The sequence below is a fragment of the Cibotium barometz genome, chromosome 51, assembly GCF_041138505.1.
Source record: "Cibotium barometz isolate CiBa-2024 chromosome 51, ASM4113850v1, whole genome shotgun sequence".
Lineage (NCBI taxonomy): Eukaryota > Viridiplantae > Streptophyta > Polypodiopsida > Cyatheales > Cibotiaceae > Cibotium > Cibotium barometz.
The window spans coordinates 31,574,590-31,594,620 of record NC_141096.1 but is presented as its reverse complement, the minus strand read 5'-3'; the positions used below and the strand labels follow the sequence as shown (position 1 = coordinate 31,594,620).

Here is a 20,031-nt window from a genome sequence, read left to right as displayed (position 1 = left end):
ACTGAGGTGGAAGCTCCGTCACCAGTGTAGCAAGGATCATGATCACGGCTTGGGAGGAGCTTCTTTTTGTGCTGAGAGGACAGGATGCCTGGCATTTACCGAGAGTTCAGTGAGTCAGATCGCCAAGCCAGTTGCTCTGAGTTTGGCCCAGCTAGACAGATTTTATGTTGATGAGTTGGCATGTGATAGGGGCGGTATGGTGGGCATCCACTTCCTCCGACCATGCGCCGGTAGTGTTTCGCTTGGGTGATCCCTGGCAGAAGGATAGACAGCCAGAATTCCAGATGCTCTCTACACCTGCACTGAGGAGAGCAGGGCAGCCTTCTCTCTCAACACAGGTACCACAGCCTTCATGCTAGATAGAGCCCTCCTCAAGATCAGCACTATCTCCAGTCAACAGCTCAGGAGAAGCTGGCGGTTGGCAACTTTTAGGGAGCAAGACAGGAGCTTATGCCACAGCCTGGCCTCTCTTCAGCGGCTCTGTCACCAATGTAGCAAGGATCAAGAGCACGGTTTGGGAGGAGCTACTTTTTGTGCTGAGAAGACAGGATGCCTGGAATTACCAAGAGTGGGCCCACCCTCAGTCTTCTTTTTTCTGAGTCGGATCACCCATGAGTGGGCGTGTGATAGGGGTGGCATGGTGGCATCCTCACCGGCACCGCTTTCTCCGATCATGCACTGGTAGTGCTTCATCCCTGGCAGCAGGATAGACAGCCAAAATTCCAGATGCTCTCATTGGAGACCCAGAGGTCTACGCCCGCATTGAGGAGACCAGGGAAGCCTTCTCTTTCAACACAGGTACCACCACCTTCACACTACATGAGCCCTCCTCAAGATCAGCACTTTTCTCCAGTCAGCAGCTCAAGAAAGGCTGGCGACTGACGACTTTTAGGGAGTAAGAGAGGAGCTTATGGCACAGCCTTGCCTCTCTTCAGGGCCACCCTAGAGAGTAAGAGAGGAGCTTATGGCACAGCCTTGCCTCTGTTCAGGGCCACCCTAGACAGCCCATGTGTAGAACACTTGTGCCTATGTGCTAGGGTTTTTCCATAGATAGAAAGAAGAGTACAGTGGAATCGCACATACAACATCACAAGGTACCACCACCTTCACACTACATAGAACCCTCCTCAAGATCAGCACTTTTCTCCAGTCAGCAGCTCAAGTGTCACATGCACCTTGCACCGTGGTGCTATGTGACACACTGGCTCAACTTATATGTAACATCATACAATATTAATACCTTTTTAGGATTATCTGTTGTATGTGGTGGTCCCATTGTGAGCCCGAGTCCAGGACATGTTAGGCACAAGCTACGTAGGTCAGTCTCCAAGCCTTAGAGAGTATGCATATGTCAGTCCTCTTACCCACTTGGAGAATTCATCACGTAGAAGTCAGTCGCATAGCAGCATATAGAAAGCATCTAAGCATCATCTAGGACATGGGCCAGCCCATAAGGCTCCCCATATTGGGGGATGCCTTGTGTATGGTGTTCACACACCATACACCTCCTAGAGAGCCAGTCAGCCAGCATATAATAGTCAGCCATAAGATATCAGACCGACAGCATCAAATGTAAGTCGACACCATAATATGTCAGTCAGCCAGCAATCATAGCATTAAATGCTATTTTCAGCAAGTCGTGGGACATTTAAACCAGGCCAACAGCATAAAATGTGGACCAACCACAGCAGCAAAGATGCATATAAAAGCACTGCATAAATCACTTCAAACATCAGAATTCAGCACAGTAGTTCAAGAAAACATGTGTGCTTGAGATCCTCGGGTTCTTGGAGCATACAGCCTCAAGCACTCCGTGCTTCAGTCCAAGGCAGCATAGAAGATCCTCTCATCTTCAGCGAGCATATGTGCATATCCTCATCGGTTTTGGATTTGCATAAGTGGCTTCATAGAGTCTTCTACAGTGCTATTGGTTCAGCCTGCATTCGGTCTTCCTCATCCTTGCATTGGGCAGTCCTCAATCATCATTCACTATCATTGTACAAAGTTCTCCAAAGAAACACAAGAAAATACTCCTGCTTGCAAGTAGGAGGGGTCCGGGGGGGCACTTTCAGCGGGTAATTGGGATCACATCTCGTGACTCTCATCTTCTCTCTCTCTCTCTCTCTCTCTCTCTCTCACTCTCCATAGTGTACCCCCCCGTCCCACATGATATTGTATCCCCTCACTGTACTCCACTCACCTCCATAGCGTATCCCCCCCCTCACTATATTCACACCCTATAAGGGTTTCTGTTTACCTTCCAGTTCCAGTTTCATTTTCTAGGTGCCAGTAGTATCATCTTTATTTTTCATTTTCTGGTTTTTTATCCAGACATTGTATCAGATCCACCATGATGTAACTTTTTGGTCTCATAGGTCATTATGGCCTTTTGAAGACGTTAATATAACATTTCATTTCATTTCTCTCTCTCTCTCTCTCTCTCTCTACTCTGCTCTGCTCTGCTCTCTTATAGTAAAGTGGATTCCATAAACTCATAGATTTAAAGAAGGCTTTGTTGCGCTTTACCATGGTCAACCTATTGCATGCTACATCAAGAGAGGCTAGTGATTGGCAATTTTTAGGGATCAAGAGAGGAGCTCATGGCGCAGCTTGGTCTCTCTTCAAGGCCACCCTAGACAGCCTGTGTGTAGAACACTTGTGCCTATGTGCTAGGGTTTTCTAAAGACAGAAAAAAGAGTGCGGCGGAATCACACATACACAAGAGTCCTAAACTACTACCCTGTATTAGATGTAGCTGAGAATGAAGATGTCTAATCGCAGCCCTATGACCTACTATACACTCCTAGCTAGCACTTTGCCTACAGAGAAAGGCTCTAGTGGGAAGTCCAACACTAAGGAAAGCAGATGAATATGACGATTAGGTATAATCACAAATGCTCCTAGTCAGCCAGTAGTATTGTTGTTGGCCACATGTACCCGACTTCAACATCATCAGTGCCACATCACTACCGCCACATCATCCGTCCCACATCACTACCACCACATCATTTGTGCCACATGGTAGTTTGACCTGTCACATGCGCTCTCTCACTCTACCTATCAGCTACTATCTCCTGTCCGATTGTGCTTTGCATACTCGTAGGGGTGTCACATTCTCCTCTATTTGCATCACAACTATCCTCAAACAAGGACTCTTGAAGCTCTCAACAACTAACGAGACTCATCCGTGACTGATCCTCATCAAACCTAACTGCCTACTGGATTGGATAGCCCTTGAACTTGAGAAGATCAAGTGAGGGATTTCAGCCTTGTGCGATGAGGTTAGAGTTTGGTGGGTCAAGGAAGCACAACATACCCCAATTAACCTAGGTGCAAAGAAGAGAACCCAAATATTCACTTTCCCCAAAACCAAACTTGAACACTCTTGGAATCTTAAGTCCTCTATGCTATCCAAGCAATCAATGCACATGGATGCCAAAAAAGATAAGAAAAATTTGCAAGTTCCCTAGGCTCTGATATACCAACTGTAGAACAATTGTGCCTATGTGCTAAGGTTTTCAAGAGATAGAAAGAAGAGTGCGGCAAAATCGCACATACAGCACAAGAGTCCAAAACTATTGCTATGTATTATGTACAAGAAAAAAGTAATACAATTGAAATTCAAGCACCAAATGTGGCTGAGAATGAGAACGTCAGATCACAACCCTCTAACCTACTATAGACTCCTGGCTTCGCCTGCAGAGAAAGTCTTTGCAAAGCCCCTACACTCCCACACTAGTGAAACCACATGAATACGACGATTTGGCTACCATGTATATACCAATGCTCCTAGTCGACCAGTAGTATTATTGTGGGCGACCTGTACCTGACTACCATGTCATCAATGCCACGTCACCGCCACCACATCATCACTTCCATGTGGCAATGTCGCATGTCACCTTTGGTGTCTGACTCTGCTTGTCGGTTGCTATCTAATGTCAAGTTGTGCCTTGCATACTCGCAGGTGTGTCACAAAGACGATAGCGCTAGGAGATGCTGATTAGGATGTATGCAGCATGCTGCATTATAACAATGAAAGGAAAAGTAACAAGACAGCTCACGTACTTGTGACATAGTCAGGGTAGTTGCATATTTTCTTATGGAGTAAGTATACTCAAGTCAATGAATTATGGGATTTTCACGAATAAGGAGTGTTGATGACGTTGGTGTTGATTCTGTCAGAATACGCAGCGGAGATGATATGAAAATGGCAAGGGGGCTATGGGGCCATTTTATATGGCCCCAATACTGCAGTCGGCCTGCATCAGAGGCAACCGACAAGCCCTGAACCTCCACGACCAGCAAATACACCCAGTCGGCCAGCTGTCCTAAGTCGGCCTGAACAGATATGAGGTCGGGTACTTGAAGGTACAGTCAGCCAGCTCAAAGGCCCTTCTGCCAACACAAGGCCAGTCGGCCAAGCCCTAGAAAAAATAGGAAAAATGGGGAAACAACATGGAAAGTGGGGAAAAATGAGAAAACACCTAATAAGGGAGGGAACACCCAGTGCAGAGGCCCTGGTGTATATGTATATGTATATGTATAAGGGAGGGAACACCCCCTCTCAGCTCTTGGCCGTGAAGCCAACCACAGGGAGCTGGGGTGCCGCCTGAGCAAATCCCGAGATAGCGACTTCGTGAAGAGGTCCACCGTATTGTCCTCCGTCAAACAGAATTCTAGCAAGATGTCATCAGCAACGATCTGTTCACAAACAAAGTGCCTCTGGATGACCATGGGTTCCTCCAATGGAAGCCCAATCTTGCAATGCAACCTCACCACCTCACAAGCAGCATCACAAGCAGCCTGGTACTCTGCCTCTGTCAACGACAAGGCAAAAGATGACTGCCTCTTATTGCTCCATAAAACTGCTCCTGGGCCTGAAGTAGATCTCCTCCTGTCCGGATCTCCTCCCCAAACTGAGTCACTCCAACCGTGGAGTCGAACTCCATCCATCAACCCCCCTCCTGTGTAAAAGAGTCCATGATCCTTCGCATGTCGCAAAAACCACTGGATACGCAATCCTGCCTCCCAAAGAGTCATCTGCAACCATGAGCTTATTAACTGCCTCATCAAGAAGCTCCCGTCCAATCTGGTGTCCATCAACCAGATCAATGAACCATTCTGCTTCTGAGTCAAAGAGGCATCACACTGCTCACAAGGATCACCACCTGTTACGGTGTAAAGTCCTGGAAACCTGTTGAAGACCACGCAAGGCCTTCTGAAACCTGTCAACCACCCCCTCTAAATCCGGAACCACACAGCCTCGAGAATGCACCTCCTTCTGCAAGTAATCAACTGCCACCTGCCTGGCTTTTCGAAAGGTCCCCGTGGAAAGAACATCCTCGTCTACAGGAGTTTCTTTGTCCCGAATACTACGAGACATCAGAGTATAAGTTACCTGTTCAGTTTTCTCTGACTGACGAACACAAGAACCACCAACATCAGTACTGGAAAGCTCGTGCCAACTGCTGCCATCAACTGGCAAGCTATCCACCATCTGGTCCCGGAAAGCCTGCACCAGCAGCGTATCCACACTGAAGTGGCCATCACCAGACTGCCACTCATCACAAACCTAAGGACCTAGGAGAGAGTGTGCTGAAAGCTTGTAAACTCCATTCTCCATTCTACCTTCCCAAACCACCTGGCTGTTGCTTTGTCCCGGAGAGCAACAAAATGCTCATCAAACTCCACCCGTACGCCAGTCTTGCAAACCTGATGCACTGACAACAGATGAAAACCAAGTGACGGAAAAGATGTGGGATCGTGTCAACGCCAGGGTCCGCTCGTTTATCTTCCTTAACTGCACATCGTAGGTAATTAATCATGTAAGCATATGACGCTGGCCAGAGGTATATGGCAGCATTTGGCCTCTCTTTACAACACGGTATCGCCCATGAAGAGGATTTCCTTGGAAGTACAGATGCGGATTATGAGCCCTGCAAAGTTGTTGACGATGCGGGAGCATATTAGGTCCTTCAACAGGAAGTTCTTCAAGCTGGGAAGGAGATATCATCAGAGGACATGGCCATAACGTTGCTGTCACATTTGCCCTTTCAGTACTCAGCATTTTACTGGTCTTTGATTACCAGTGGCAGGCTCAGCACCATCACGTGGGAGGAGCTTGTGCCCAGGGTCTTGGACCAAGAGGAACGATTCACGAACCCTCCTCAAGGTGGAGGTTCGGAGGCCTTAACTGCCCAACGTTCGAAAGGCCGTAACACGGGCAAAGGGAAGGCTTCATCGGAGAAGTCTTCTGAGAAGAAGTCTGTTACTACTGACCGCGAGAAACTAAAGGCAGAGAGGACCTGTAATGATTGTGGCGAGAAAGGCCACTATTGGAGGCAGTGTCCCAAGTGGAAGACTGAGAAGGGTGAAGATTCCTCAGCAGCAATCATGAAGACTCCGCCTTTTGTGCACCTGGAGATGAGGGACACGGATGTTTCATTTTCTTCAGGTAGGGAGGAGGTTGGAGGAGTATCCGCGACGGATACTCGGGAGTGGATTCTAAACAGTGGTGCTTCCAGGCACATGCCTTCCCGTTCAGATTTACAGGATCTCTGCAGGTATTTTGGTCACCTTCTTACTGGGGATACATCCACTATCCCGGTTCACAATGAGGGCAGGTTGGAGATAGTTCACGATGCAGAGAGGGAGAGCATTCCTCCCAGGCGTTGTATGTTCCGTTGTGCCTCCCGGTCCTTTCGAATCGACGGTAACTCCCCTTCCTCTACTTCCGGCCGTGGAACCCCAACGACGACGAAATCAGCGAGGTCGTAAGACTCCAGAACACATTCCATCATAACCTTCCATACGCCGTAGTTGTTCTCGTCCAACTGACAGTCCACCGGGAACGTGGGGAGTGTAGGGATCTTCACATGCCTCTCGGCCATCTCTAAGAGATCTGCCATTGCGGGGATGTTCTTTGAAAAAGGGTGGGTGGGTAGGAACAAAGAGGAACTTATACCTACAAGTGGCTGTCCAGCAAATCAACCTGTCGTCCTCTTGCTTCTCCTCTTCCCAAACAGTCCCGTACTGTCCACCAATCAGCAACACAACAATCCCCCTCTTGTTCACACAAATCCCAAGAACTATCAAGTGCCTATGGCTCTGATACCATGTCAAAATACGCAACGGAGATGATATCAAAATGGCAAGGAGGCTATGTGGCCATTTATATGGCCCCAATACTGCAGTCGGCCTATGCCAGAGACAACTGATAGGCCCTCGACCTCCACGACCAGCAAATACACCCAATCGGCCAGCTGTCCTAAGTCGGCCTGAACAGATATGAGGTCGGGTACTTGAAGGTACAGTCGGCCAGCTCAAAGGCCCTCCTGCCAACACAAGGCAGCCACCCAAGCCCTAGAAAAAATAGGAAAAATAGGAAAACAACATGGAGAGTGGGGGAAAATGAGAAAACACTAATAAGGGCGGTCACACCCACAACAGAGGCCCTGGTGTATATGTATAGACAGGAGATGACTTCTAACAGATTCTTCACATGTGAAAGCCGATGAAGTTAGTCCATGGGAGACGACGATGAGGTAGCTGATGGAATTAGCCCAAGTGGTGGACTTCATTGGGGTGCATATGTGAAGGTTAGTTTGTCGAGGGCCCCCCGGCATTAGCATGGAATGGATTTTCACCTACTTATGGAGGAGGCTAACACGAAAAACATTGTGAATCTTCCAATGATCCCGCAATGCAAGCTTATACACCACTTCATTGATCTTCTTGATCACTTTGAATGGTGCGTAGTACATGTCGGAAAGCTCAAGAGTACTTCCCTCTTTTCTTGGCCTTTTCTTGGGCTTGGCTTTATCAAATTTCAACACGACCCAATCACCAACTATGAAGCCCATCTCTCTTTGTCGATGTTTATTCATTTCCTTTTTTTGCCTTTCTTGAGACTTCTCAATGGTTGTCCACACCTTGGCAAAGACATCCTCCAAATCTCTCTTGTACTCAATCGTGCAAAGATCTCAACTTTAGTGTGGAGAATTGGTGATAGCATCTGCAAGTGGCGTCTCTCCTACTGACAACATGCAAGTGTAGAATGATGTCTACTACGAAGTCCATCCCTCTTCATCGATGTTTGTTGGCTTCCATTTTTTGCCTTTCTTGAGACTTCTCAATGGTTGTCCACACCTTGGCAAAGGCATCCTGCAAATCTTTCTTATACCCATCCATTGCAACGATCTCAACTTTAGTGTAGAGAATTGGTGGTACCATCTGCGAATGGTGTCTCTCTTGCCAACAACACGCAAGTGTAGAATGATGACTACCAGACCAGACTAGGAGCAAAGCTGATCCAGCACATCCTTGCATGCATTCAAAGGAGTGAAAAAATCTCCTCCAGCAAGTTTTGCCACTTCGTCCTCGAGATCGTCTTGTAGGAAATATGAAAGCAAGAGCAAACTAGAAATGAAACAAGAACACAAATGAAAGACAAAGAGTTACCTTGAGATGAGTGTAGACAAGACACAAGATTGATTGATTATTGATGTGACACCTACAATTTATAGGTGAGAAGTACAAGATTGAGTAGACTCACTTATGGGATAAATGTAGAGGTACCACATGGCACTAGACTCAAGACACAAAGACTCAACTGAAACTAGACTAGAGAAATAGTACACCTAGTGTGCACTTATTTCCAACACCCTCCTTAAGTGGACACTAGGAGGAAGACAAAAAGACAAGACTATGACATGACAAAAGATAAGACCAAGACAGAGAGACTAGACAAGGATTGAGAGACAAGCTAGAAGACAAGATGGACAATACTAGAAGACAGACATAAGACTGATAGACTGAGAGACAAGACATGAGAGACAAAAGATCCTGAGACACCCCTCCTCAAGTGATATCCTCATATGGGTCCACAAGGGTAGGGACAAGAGTGGATCTAAAACAAGACACAGTCAGATTGATAGACAAATAGACAGACAGACAAGACTAGATAGACAGAAGACTGACTGTAGACCTGACTGTAGACAAACAGATGGACCTTGAAGACATCCCCTCCTCAAGGGCAATCTCTGCCTCTTGGGTAGGGACAAGAGAGAGGTCAAAAAGCATAATGAGTAAGACACTAGAACCCCTTGACCTACATCATCGGTGGTCAAAGTGGTAGAAAAGAAAGGTGAAGTAATCAAAAAGCCCACTCCTCATCATGTGAGGAATGAACAGCAAGATCTGCTGATGGAGATGCTACAGCAACATGGGCTGAGGTAGATGCAGGGGCTGATGTAGAGGTTTTAGAGTAGCAGTCCTGATTATCACGGCCACAAATGGTGCATGGATGAGCCTTGAAGCAATCCTTCTCCATATGATTAGTTTTTCCACAATGGGTGCAAGGCTTTCTTACTTTAGAACCTCCTTTCTTTGCTAAAAATGCAGTGTCAGTTACCTTTTGTTGTTTTGTTCTTTCCTCTTCTTGGAGAGCATTGATGATACCTTCAAGAGTAGGATTATTGTGATACTTGAAGGTAGTGACAAGAGTAGCATAGGTGTCAGGTAAGCTTTTGAGAAGCACAGCAATAGCAATATCTTCGGAGATGGGGGACTTCACTGATGCAAGCTGAACCATAAGACTGCGAAAATAATTGACATGAGAGGCTATAGTAGCTCCCTCCTACATATATAGATCAAAGAATGAGATCATAAGTGCAATCTTAGAGTTTTTAGAGCGGGGTCCAAAAAGGGTATCCAAAGTGATCCATGCTCGAGAAGCAGACTGTATGTCGGAGATGTGATGAATGTAATCATCTCCAAGACCGAGCAAGATGATAGCATAGGCTTTGTCATTCTTGGCAGTGGGAGCATAAGTGATAACTTGCTCAATGTCGGAATCTTCGGGAGCAGCATGGTGAACATTGTCTCAAAGACTTTCTTTCATAAGATGGCACTTGATTTTGATTTGCCAAGTATGAAAGTTGGACCCATTGAATTTGTCGATAGACATGAGAGAATGAGTAGAAGAGGCCATGTGGGAAGGTCTTACCTCTTGCTAAAATGCAAGGGCAGTGTCTATTCCCTTACAAGATTGCAGAAATGAATGAAAGAAGAGATCCAAATTGTTTTTAGAAGCCGGCTCTCTCACCACTTGTCAAGGCCATAGCATGTGACAGCCCATCGAAGCATGAGGAACTAGCAGTTTGCAGATATGAGGATAAGAAAAGGACTGACCAGCAAACTGAAGGAGACAGTGCACAGTACCTTGTAGACTCTTCAAGAGGAAGCGATGGCAGAACTGAATGCAGCAAATAGCTCGTTAGGAGGAGAGTCGATCTGCAGCTTCTTCTAGCTTCTTCTAGATGATGCGCACCCTTGAGTCGATGAAGAAGGCAGCCAAAGGAGAACAGTACAGTGGGCTGTATGAGCCTGAACAGGGTGGACAGCAAGAAAGTGGGCGGACAGAAAATTCAGGCCGGCGGGTTGCTTACTGATATGACGAGCTGCATGTGCAATACTAGAGGACAGAAGCGAACATATAGAAACGGTGAGATACAAAAAAAAAACGTGAGGCAGCTCCCAAAAATGTGGCAGCAGATAGTTGTTGGGCTGCTACAGCAGCAGGTCGACTACCAAGAGCAGGGGCAGCACCCAGCTAAGCGGCGGCCAACAGCAAAGGCGGCGGCCTGTTCTGAACCAAGTGGCTGCAGCAAGAAGAGGGGCAGTCGCTCACAGGAAACGGGGGCAAAGATGAGGGGAGCCAGGATAAACCTGCTCTGATACCATGTAGGAAATATGAAAGCAAGAGCAAACTAGAAATGAAACAAGAACACAAATGAAAGACAAAGAGTTACCTTGAGATGAGTGTAGACAAGACACAAGATTGATTGATTATTGATGTGACACCTACAATTTATAGGTGAGAAGTACAAGATTGAGTAGACTCACTTATGGGATAAATGTAGAGGTACCACATGGCACTAGACTCAAGACACAAAGACTCAACTGAAACTAGACTAGAGAAATAGTACACCTAGTGTGCACTTATTTCCAACACGTCTAACACTTGCTCCGAAGCATGGGCCCTTGTAGATTCTAGATCCGGAATACTAGGTGCTCGAAGTGCCACTCCATCCTATCAAGACGAGAAGATATAGCCTCCATTTTAGTCGTCTGCGTGTCCATGGATGCCTTCATGCTAAGAAGCAAATCAATGAGTTGTAAACCCATGATAAATATCAAGTGATCAAGGACCACCTGAGGGATTTCAGCCCTGTGCGATGAGGTAAGGGTTTGGTGGGAAAGGGAAGCACAGCATACCCCAATTAACCCAAGTGCAATAAAGAGAACCCAAGTATTCACTTTCCCCAAACCCGAACTTGTGCACTCTTGGAATCTAAGAGCTCTACCCTATCCAAGTAGTCAATGCGCACGGGTGCCAAAAAAAGGAAAAAAAACTTGCAAGAATACCAACTATAGAACACTTGTGCCTATGTGCTACGGTTTTCCAAAAATAGAAAGAAGAGTGCAACAGAATCACACATACAACACACACGAGAGTCCTAAACTACTACCCTATATTATGTATAGAAAAGAAGTAATACAACTGAAATTCAAGTACAAGATGTGCCTAAGAATAAAGACGCCAAATCAGAGCCCTATAACCTACAGTTCACTCCTCACTAGCACTTCGCCTACATAGAAACGTTGTGAGAAGTCCAACATTGAGGAAAGCAGATGAATATGACAATTTGGCTACCCACGTATATATATGCACCAATGCTCCTAGTCCACATGTAGTGTTAGCATCACTGTAACATGGCAGTGCCAAGTGTCACCTACGTTGTCTGACTCTACTTGTCGGCTGCTATCTAATGTCCGCTTGTGCTCTGCATATTTGTAGGTGTCACAATGTGGGTGGAAGCACATATGGAGGTTTCTCATACAGCCCTAGCAGCCATGAGGAGCAGAGAGTAAAGCATCCTTGCCAATCCGCAGCTTCCTTTTGGTGGATCCAACCAAGGGACAGGGTGACAAGTGACTTCTTTGCCACGACAGGTCCTCACCACCACCAGGATGTAGGGTGGCACTTTCCTGGCCCTATCAACAAGGTGGTCTCAAATCCTCCACCGGTTCGATCCATTGTCACAGATTTTTACTCCCAGCTAAACCCCCCATCCCAGGAGCAGGCGTGGCAACAGGTCCATTAGCACCTGCGGCCAGTTGTTACCCAAGACCTTAAGTGGTCCTTGGATTCCCCCTTCTCAGCCGATGAGCTCGAGAAGACCATTCAGGCTCTTCCGCCCCCCCAAAGTGCCCAAGGGAGGATGGGCTTTCTTTCAGCAGCTGCCAGCACTGGGAACTCTTGAAGGCTAGCCTATAAGCGGCTTTCAATGAGGTCATGCAGACAGACACCCTCCCCGAAGCGTTTGGCTTGACATTTTCTAGTGGATTCCGAGAGGCACTACAGGTCGCTACCTTGGATGCCAAGTGGGCATCCACATCACCCCAAGCAGCAAATAGCGCCCCTCCTCCTGAGCAACCAGAGGAACCTCCTATACTCAAGCTCAAGCCGCCCATTGCGGGCCAGGTTGTAGTGGCCAACCACATTTGTTTGGCTACCATGTGGTACATTGCTTCGTGATGGGCCTTCTCCCACTCTTGCATTGGCCAGGTTCAGAGTCTTATCCGTAACTTCCTATGGTCCAGCAATGATGGGAGCGCTGCAAGGGCTAAGGTGGCTCACCATAAAAGGGAGGTTAGCCATCATTGATCCCGCTTCACATAGCAAAGTCCTTCTCAGTAAGTTGATTGTCCGCGGTCTTTTGCCATGTAGAGAACCGTGGAAGGATCTTCTTCTCGCCTTCATCGTGACTTGCACTCTCCCGTGGCAGTCCTTGGGCCCCCAGTTTCAAATGCATCTTCTAGGCAGTTCCTATCTGCAAGCTTAGCACCTCTTTCAAGGATAAGTCTGCGGCCAGCATCTTCTGCACTTGGGAGGAGGCCCTTCGCCCTTCCCTCTTCCAGTGACTAGTCCCAGCCCAACTGCAACAAGGAGCACCTTCAGCAGCCTCTTATGTGGAGCACAATCATTTAGCTCCCCTCAGGCCACCATCTTCCCCACCTCGCCTGAGGTTGCATCAGCTTCGGCCCTGCTCAAACTGTGGATTCCTGGCTCCATTTGTGCACCCTCCCTCCCCCATGGGCCGTGCAGCAGGAGAGGGTTGCCGGGCGCCTTAAAGGGGGAGCCTGCCTCAGCCTCGACATCGACTCTAATGAAAAGCGGAAGGAAAAGTGAAAGGCTGGATAGCATCACCGCCTGGTTTCACTTGGTTATTGTGTTGATCAATTATACCAGTAGGGATTGGACGTTGGCCATACATGGATACGGTTTCCTGGCTGCCCATCACCCTACTTGTTCAAACAAATCGTTGAGACTCTAGCTTCAGTATAGTACTGTAAACAATGACACATCTATTACAACAATCGCTCATCGCTTAACTCGTGTAGTGAGAAGCGGAACAAAGATATTACGTTGTGACCTTGACACCTTTCTGACTTTATCAACATCCTTGCTTTATATGCAAAAAGTGGAAGTTATTTGGCCAATGCAACCACAGAAGCAAGTGTAAGTCACTCATGCTTTAAATGCAATCATCTCTGATTAGCAAGTTGCCACAACCTTCTATGAGGGAGGTAGTTGTATCACCTTGTTTGGTCCACAATTCCAAAAACTAATATTTCCCATGTGTGTCACTAACTCACAGGCCAAATGAGTGGTAAGGAATTTGGAAAATAGTGTCGGCACGTGATGTATTAGTTGGCAAAAAGTAAGTTTGCCTACATTCAGCATGAAAAGATATGCTTCATCTGTAATGAAGCGATCATTTCAATACTTCATTATTTATATTATACCTAGATGAATCCAAGAACATGCCCAAATTCACCTTATAAGAAAGAGCAATTTATAACCTCATGGTAGTCATCCACAAGACAATAAACCATCAACTCCATCATGCATAGTATGGACTAGATACTACGACTCCATGAAGTGGTGTGGAAACACGGATCTGACATGTATAGACAGTTAGCTAGACTTTGGATGAAGTGACTCTTGAAGTAGACAGTTAGCTAGACTTTGGATGGGGTCTCTCTTGAAGTGGATGCATCAATAGTTGGATTTTCATGTAGAAGTGCAATTGCTTTCCAAGTTAAGCAAGTTGTTTTCAACAAAATCAACCGTGGACTTGGTTGGAGCGAAACCTTCCTGCTCTTCCTTTTCTAGACTTTGAGAACGGGAGGCTGTGCGTGAGTTTCTTGCTGAATTCTTAGATGTATTTCTTTAGGAGCTACTCTGTGAACTATCTCCTTTCATAGAGGAGAGTCAATTTAAACATAGCTGAGCCAATTGAGTCTCGTGCAAAGATGAGATTGTGAGGAACCTTATTAAAATGTCTCTGGATGGAGAATATTCGGGCAAGCAAGTCCCTTGGCAATATGCCAGAGAGTCTGAAAATGGTTCAATGATGTGAACTACTTGGGGATTTTTCTTTATTGGACTGAAGCAATATATGACTGTAGCACTTGTGGTGTGTCTAGCAGATGCTAACAGTAATGGTATTGATGGCATTATGCTCCTTGAGGAACGACCTGTAGCTTTTGTGGTACAAAGGCTAACTCACACGTTGGTTCGTTGAAGATACTGATTTTATGGAGCATCTTTTGTGATGTGTGGATCTAAATATCTCCTTTACATTCATTGCATGGTTTCTAACCTTTGGGATCAAATGGTGCGTCGATCAAAGTCATTGTGAGACTTTGTTTTGCGAAGGTGAAATACAGCTACACGATGGGCAAATGCCATAAGCCGGTATGGCTCATGAGTTTTGGTAAAACTTCATCTTCCATGGCCTTTGGATGACCTGTCCTGGTGATTACATTTGATTTTGGGTCTATAAGGGCAAATCCCAATTGGGTAAGTGGACTCGCTTTTTTTGCAGGTGAGAGAGAGGTTAGTGTGCCTCTGGGCATTTGTATCTGTGAATACCTAGCCGGCATAGGTGAGTAAGGTTTTCCTTAGCGTTTGCTAACAATTCATGAGCTTGATAACTAGGAGAGAGAATTTGGACCTATTAGAGTGTTGTAAGAACAGATCTCTATGATTCAAATAGTGTCTCGATCATCTATCACCAGCTAGTCACTCAAAGGGTGGGTATCACACGTATGGCACATTGGTACTTGTGGCATGGTGTATAGTTGGGTTGGATGACCATGGTGTGACGGCACTTAAGGTCCCATTACTATGCTTTAATATTGCCTCTTGGTTGAGGTATTGGAGGAGAATGTTACATGTCCAATTGGCTGTAACAAATTGCCTATAGTTTGAGGCTAGGCTTATACCTAGGGCAGCCTGGAAAGAAATTGGCTTTAAGTGAGAAATTGGCTCATAAGTGCATATCCCTCAAATGGGGATCCAAACCCACGTAGGGCCTAGACCTTAAGCTCCAGCCGCACACCTTGTAGGGGTGGGCTTTGGTGGTATAGGACGCCGTAACTAGGCGACCAGTGAGATCATGGTGTTGTTCTAGACTCATAGCTCGAGGGCACTTCGCAAGAGCTACGGTTGGGAGGTGAGCTGCTCACACCTCATCTTTGTGTGCTTTGCTGTCTTATTGACTTGCAAAAGACGCTCAGGAGATTAAGGGGTAGTTTCAAGAAGGGACACACTGCACCAACTCTCCCCTCTGAGGTTGACGGCCTCTGTCATAGGGCCCCATGTATAGGTGGACTCCCCCACCATCCCAATGGAGATCTTGTCACCTCATCTCCTGCCCTCTTCCCTGAGCCATCACCTCCTTCCCCCCGGCCGCTGGCTTCTACTGCACCTACCCCACCCACCATGACTAGTCACCAAACCCTACGACTCCTCCCCCACAGCACCCCCCCCCCCCCCCAAAAAAAAAAACACCAGGTCACTCCCACGTCCACAATGCCCACCCCTCTTAACCCTCGGGCCTCAATCTGCCTCTCCTTTCAGCACCCCCTGCCCGCAGATCGATTCAACACGTCTCCAATCCAGAGAAGACAACACAATGAGCCTCCTTCCAGCCCCAACAGATCTTGTCGCCTCATCTCCTGCCCTCTTCCCTGAGCCATCACCTCCTTCCCCCTGGCCGCTGGCTTCTACCGCACCTACCCCGCCCACCATGACTAGTCACAAAACCCTCTCTTTGTAGTCCCCAAGGGCCTCCCCAAATTATGGAACATCCTATGGGGGGCGGCTGTTGCTGCTTCTGCTTGCTAAAGCCATTGACCCACTATGTGGCCAAATACTCCCTAAAGGCTTAAACCCCTTTTGAGCTTTTCATCTCTAGCACACAAGAGAATGAGAACCTCTCACTAGGCATGCATCAGCCACCTCAACTGTTGGCTTTAGTCTCTAGACTCCCTAATTATGCACCCTCCCTTTGGAAGTGGCACAAGGCATTATCTCATGTCCTACAATTCGAAGGCCCGGAAGTATTTGGCCAAATGGCAAACATTGGCAAACATATGCCCTCTGTGGATATAAGACATGTAACAAAGAAGGGCAAGACTAAATCAAACCATGACACTCATACTATCGCATAGCATAAAAGCTTTCTAGACGGCCATGTGGCTGAGGCTGGCTCAAGTTTTAGTGGGGGGAAATGTGACATTCCAGAAGGCAAGAGAACAGCCACATCTCACAGAAAATTTTCAAGCTAACTAGGAGTCAAAGGTGTTAACAAGCACCAGACAGACACACCCACAACAAGCAAACCCTGCTAACCGGCAGCCCCACCAGCAATCAGGAACATTTAACAACCATTCCTTTCCTTGCTTCATAACGGAATCCAACCTTCATCCAGTCCAAGAAACTACTAAAAGTCCTCTCACACACAATTCCTTGCTTCATGACGGCATCCAACCTTCATCCAGTCCAAGAAACTACTAACAGTCCTCTCACATAAGTACAACTGTAAGGAAAACTGAGCTCTACTTTGCAATTGCTACACGATTCGCAAGCATGTCCAAATTAAAATGTGAGTATAAGCACCCATAGTTGATCAGTTGTATTCATAGATGTGCTAGTATAGAGAAAAGAAACCTACATGCACATTTAGTATACAAAACTAATGTAGAGACCTCACCTGAACTCAAAGTGCACTATATGCAAACCATCTTTGATGTTCTTTATAGTGGGCACAACTTTGATGCCTACCCAACCATCTGAGGATGATGTGAATCTCACAGCTGTGGTAAGAAAGTCTGCCAGCACTTGCTGTAACCGATATTGATCTCCAAAGAGGCGGGTGTTCTTGATCTCCACATGGGTTTCTCGAATAAGTTGTAACCCCTTCTCTCTAGATCTTATCATTCCTTGGCTGATTACAGCATCCATCACTGTGCCCATGGTAAACTCTAGAGTATCTAACTCAACATTCCTGCAACAGACAAGATAACAAGTTATGATGAATGGTGTTTCAAGTCCAATCCACACTGTGTCAATCAGAGACATCTAAACAATCATGGAAGAACATCATGGACAACAAACACAACAGACCCTCGTCATCCCCCCAAAACCTCACCCAAACACCCCCCGCGCAGCACCTGCCACAGGGCCTATGGGGAAAAAAACAAACAAAAAAGAAAAAGTTAAAGTTCACACAATCCTCAAACATTCCATATTTCAACAATCAAAGTAGCAGAGGCTGCCATGTATCATCCTTCATACCTGATGAAGTATAAGCTCACCTATGACTCCCATCATAGTTGTTTCCATACGGCGGTACAATACCGTGCGGACTTGTACGGATTTTTTTGGAAAAAAATAATATTTTTTTCCCCAAAAAAAATTCCCCAAAAAAAAATGGGGGGTAATGGTCTTGTTTTTGTTTCTCTATGGCTGTTTGAGCTTCCTCTGTACTATGATGCTTCCCTCCTTTTTAAAATACTCCATATCTCGAATTTGAAATACCTAAGTTTATAAGTATTTTTTGAAAACACCGTATTTTATCGTACGATAAGCAAAAAATATATATATATCATACCGTGCTTTCCCATCCAGTATCGTACCTGACAACTATGACTCCCATTCAAAAACATGTTGCAATCCTCAAAGGAGCTGAACTACGAGGAAACTGCAAGAACGTTTCCTAAGCTCCTACCATAGTTGTAAAAGTGCAGCAATCCCAAGATTCCAACCCCCTTCTCAATTTTTTGGCAAAGAGGAGCCTTTGTAAACATTGTTGACATGTTTGCATGAATCCAAGAAAAATGTCATGCTATGTTAAGCTTGGCATTTCAAAATTGTGACTCTTACAGCATCCTCAAAGAGACTACAAACAACTCTAGAAGACCTAAGCTGTATTTCAGCTTGTTCTAGGAGAATCATCAGCCTAATCCACGCAGTATCTATGGGCCATGAAACATCATGTGGTGTAATTAGGCATCTTGTACTCACAAGTATGCAGGCCTTTAAACCCTAAATTCAACATTAAAGTGATTAACAATAGACTAGGGGGAAGTCCTCCTGCTCCGGGATTTCAACGCCAGGACGGGAAGTCAACAGGTCACACTACTCGATCTAGACCCTATTAGACTACAGGAGCTGGACATCACTAACACAGGGCTGCAGCGATCATCACAGGACCGTCAGGAGGTCACAATGTACATGAGATATTTCTTAAGAGCTGGGAGCAGCACATGGTCTCGTTATCTATAACCGGATGTCTCGATGGCCCTCCTCCGGCGCCCTCACCTCCTTCCCTCGCTCAAGAGGTACTAGCATTGTGGGCTACCTTTTGGGATCTCTGGCCTTGGCACACCTTATCCCCGACTTCTCCATTCCGCCACCCCCTTTTGAAGCTGACCATGCCTACCTCTCTTTCACTCTTACCTGCACTGTGCACACCACCCGTCCCTCCACCACCCCCCCCATCTCACATTACACTTAGGTCCTCTTTGATCACGAGCTTGACCTTGTTTACTCCAACCACATCTACCGCCAACTCCAGGATGTGGAACCTACTATCCCCCTATCCACCCTCACAACACAACTCACCACCATACTCCACACATCCGCCACAGCTTCTTTCATCTGCACGCGGTGGTCTACCGCCAAGCCACCATGCAATTCCATGCCCCATAACTGTTGGTATGATGACGAATGTCGGGCCACACGCTCCCATCTGAAGCATGAGGTACGGATTGGGAAAATCACGAAGTGCCAAGCGCAACGGATTTCTCAACGGCTCACCCAATGCAAGAAACGAGAGTTCTATGCTCAGAAAGAGGATGAGTTATACCGACTTTTCTTAGGGCCGAACTGCAAAGAGACATGGAGGAAACTCCGAGAACATCGCCCTTCCACACCTATCACCTGCCCAGACACATGGTGTCATGTGCATGAATATGCCATGGACATTCTCAGAGATTATCCAAAAGAGGAGGCCAAAAAAAGACAGTTAGAACCAGAATTTTGGAGCACAAGGTGCAGAAGAGAACCAGTTTGGACTTGGAGCAAGGACATGCAAGGCATAGGATGCTATCGGCTGCTGAAAGGGAGCTGTCGGCTCAGATAAAACAGGTTGTCGGCTGAACCAGATGAGGCAGCTGCAGGGCGCATCAAAGATATGGAATATTGTTCAGGCTAGTCGGCCAGTTCTCCTTTGATCCAAGAGGACTATAAAAGGGTGCAAGTGCTCATCATTGTAGGCATTCACTCCCATAAGGGGTGGGTCCTTAGGGTCCAAGTAGGGACTAGACTTTTGGGTGTTTATCACCGCCATCGATGTCACGATTGTGACTTAGTTCATTATACACAGTCTCCTCATGGTTACAGATACTGAAGTGACATGATTACAGAGGACCCCTACACTCGGATGGTCACGACTATTCGCTCTAGAGACATGCCTCTTCATCAAGAGCCACACTCCTTCGACGACTGGTCACATCCCTTCGCTCTAGGGTTGCAACTCTTCACCCAATGGTTGCAGCTATTCGTCCAAAGGATGTGTCTCTTCGCCTAGAGTCATGACTATTGGTCATGGG

At 46.6% G+C, this 20,031-nt stretch overlaps 1 protein-coding gene across 1 annotated transcript in view; it reads right to left on the bottom strand.

Moving 5' to 3' along the window:
• The window catches only part of LOC147609529 (phytochrome 1-like), a 44,112-nt gene that overhangs the window by 3,402 nt on the left and 20,679 nt on the right, over positions 1-20,031 (bottom strand). The window contains exon 3 of the mRNA XM_086787884.1: positions 17,130-17,423. Within this exon, the coding sequence (XP_086644010.1) occupies positions 17,130-17,423 (294 nt within the window). The remainder of the gene's footprint in view (positions 1-17,129; positions 17,424-20,031) is intronic.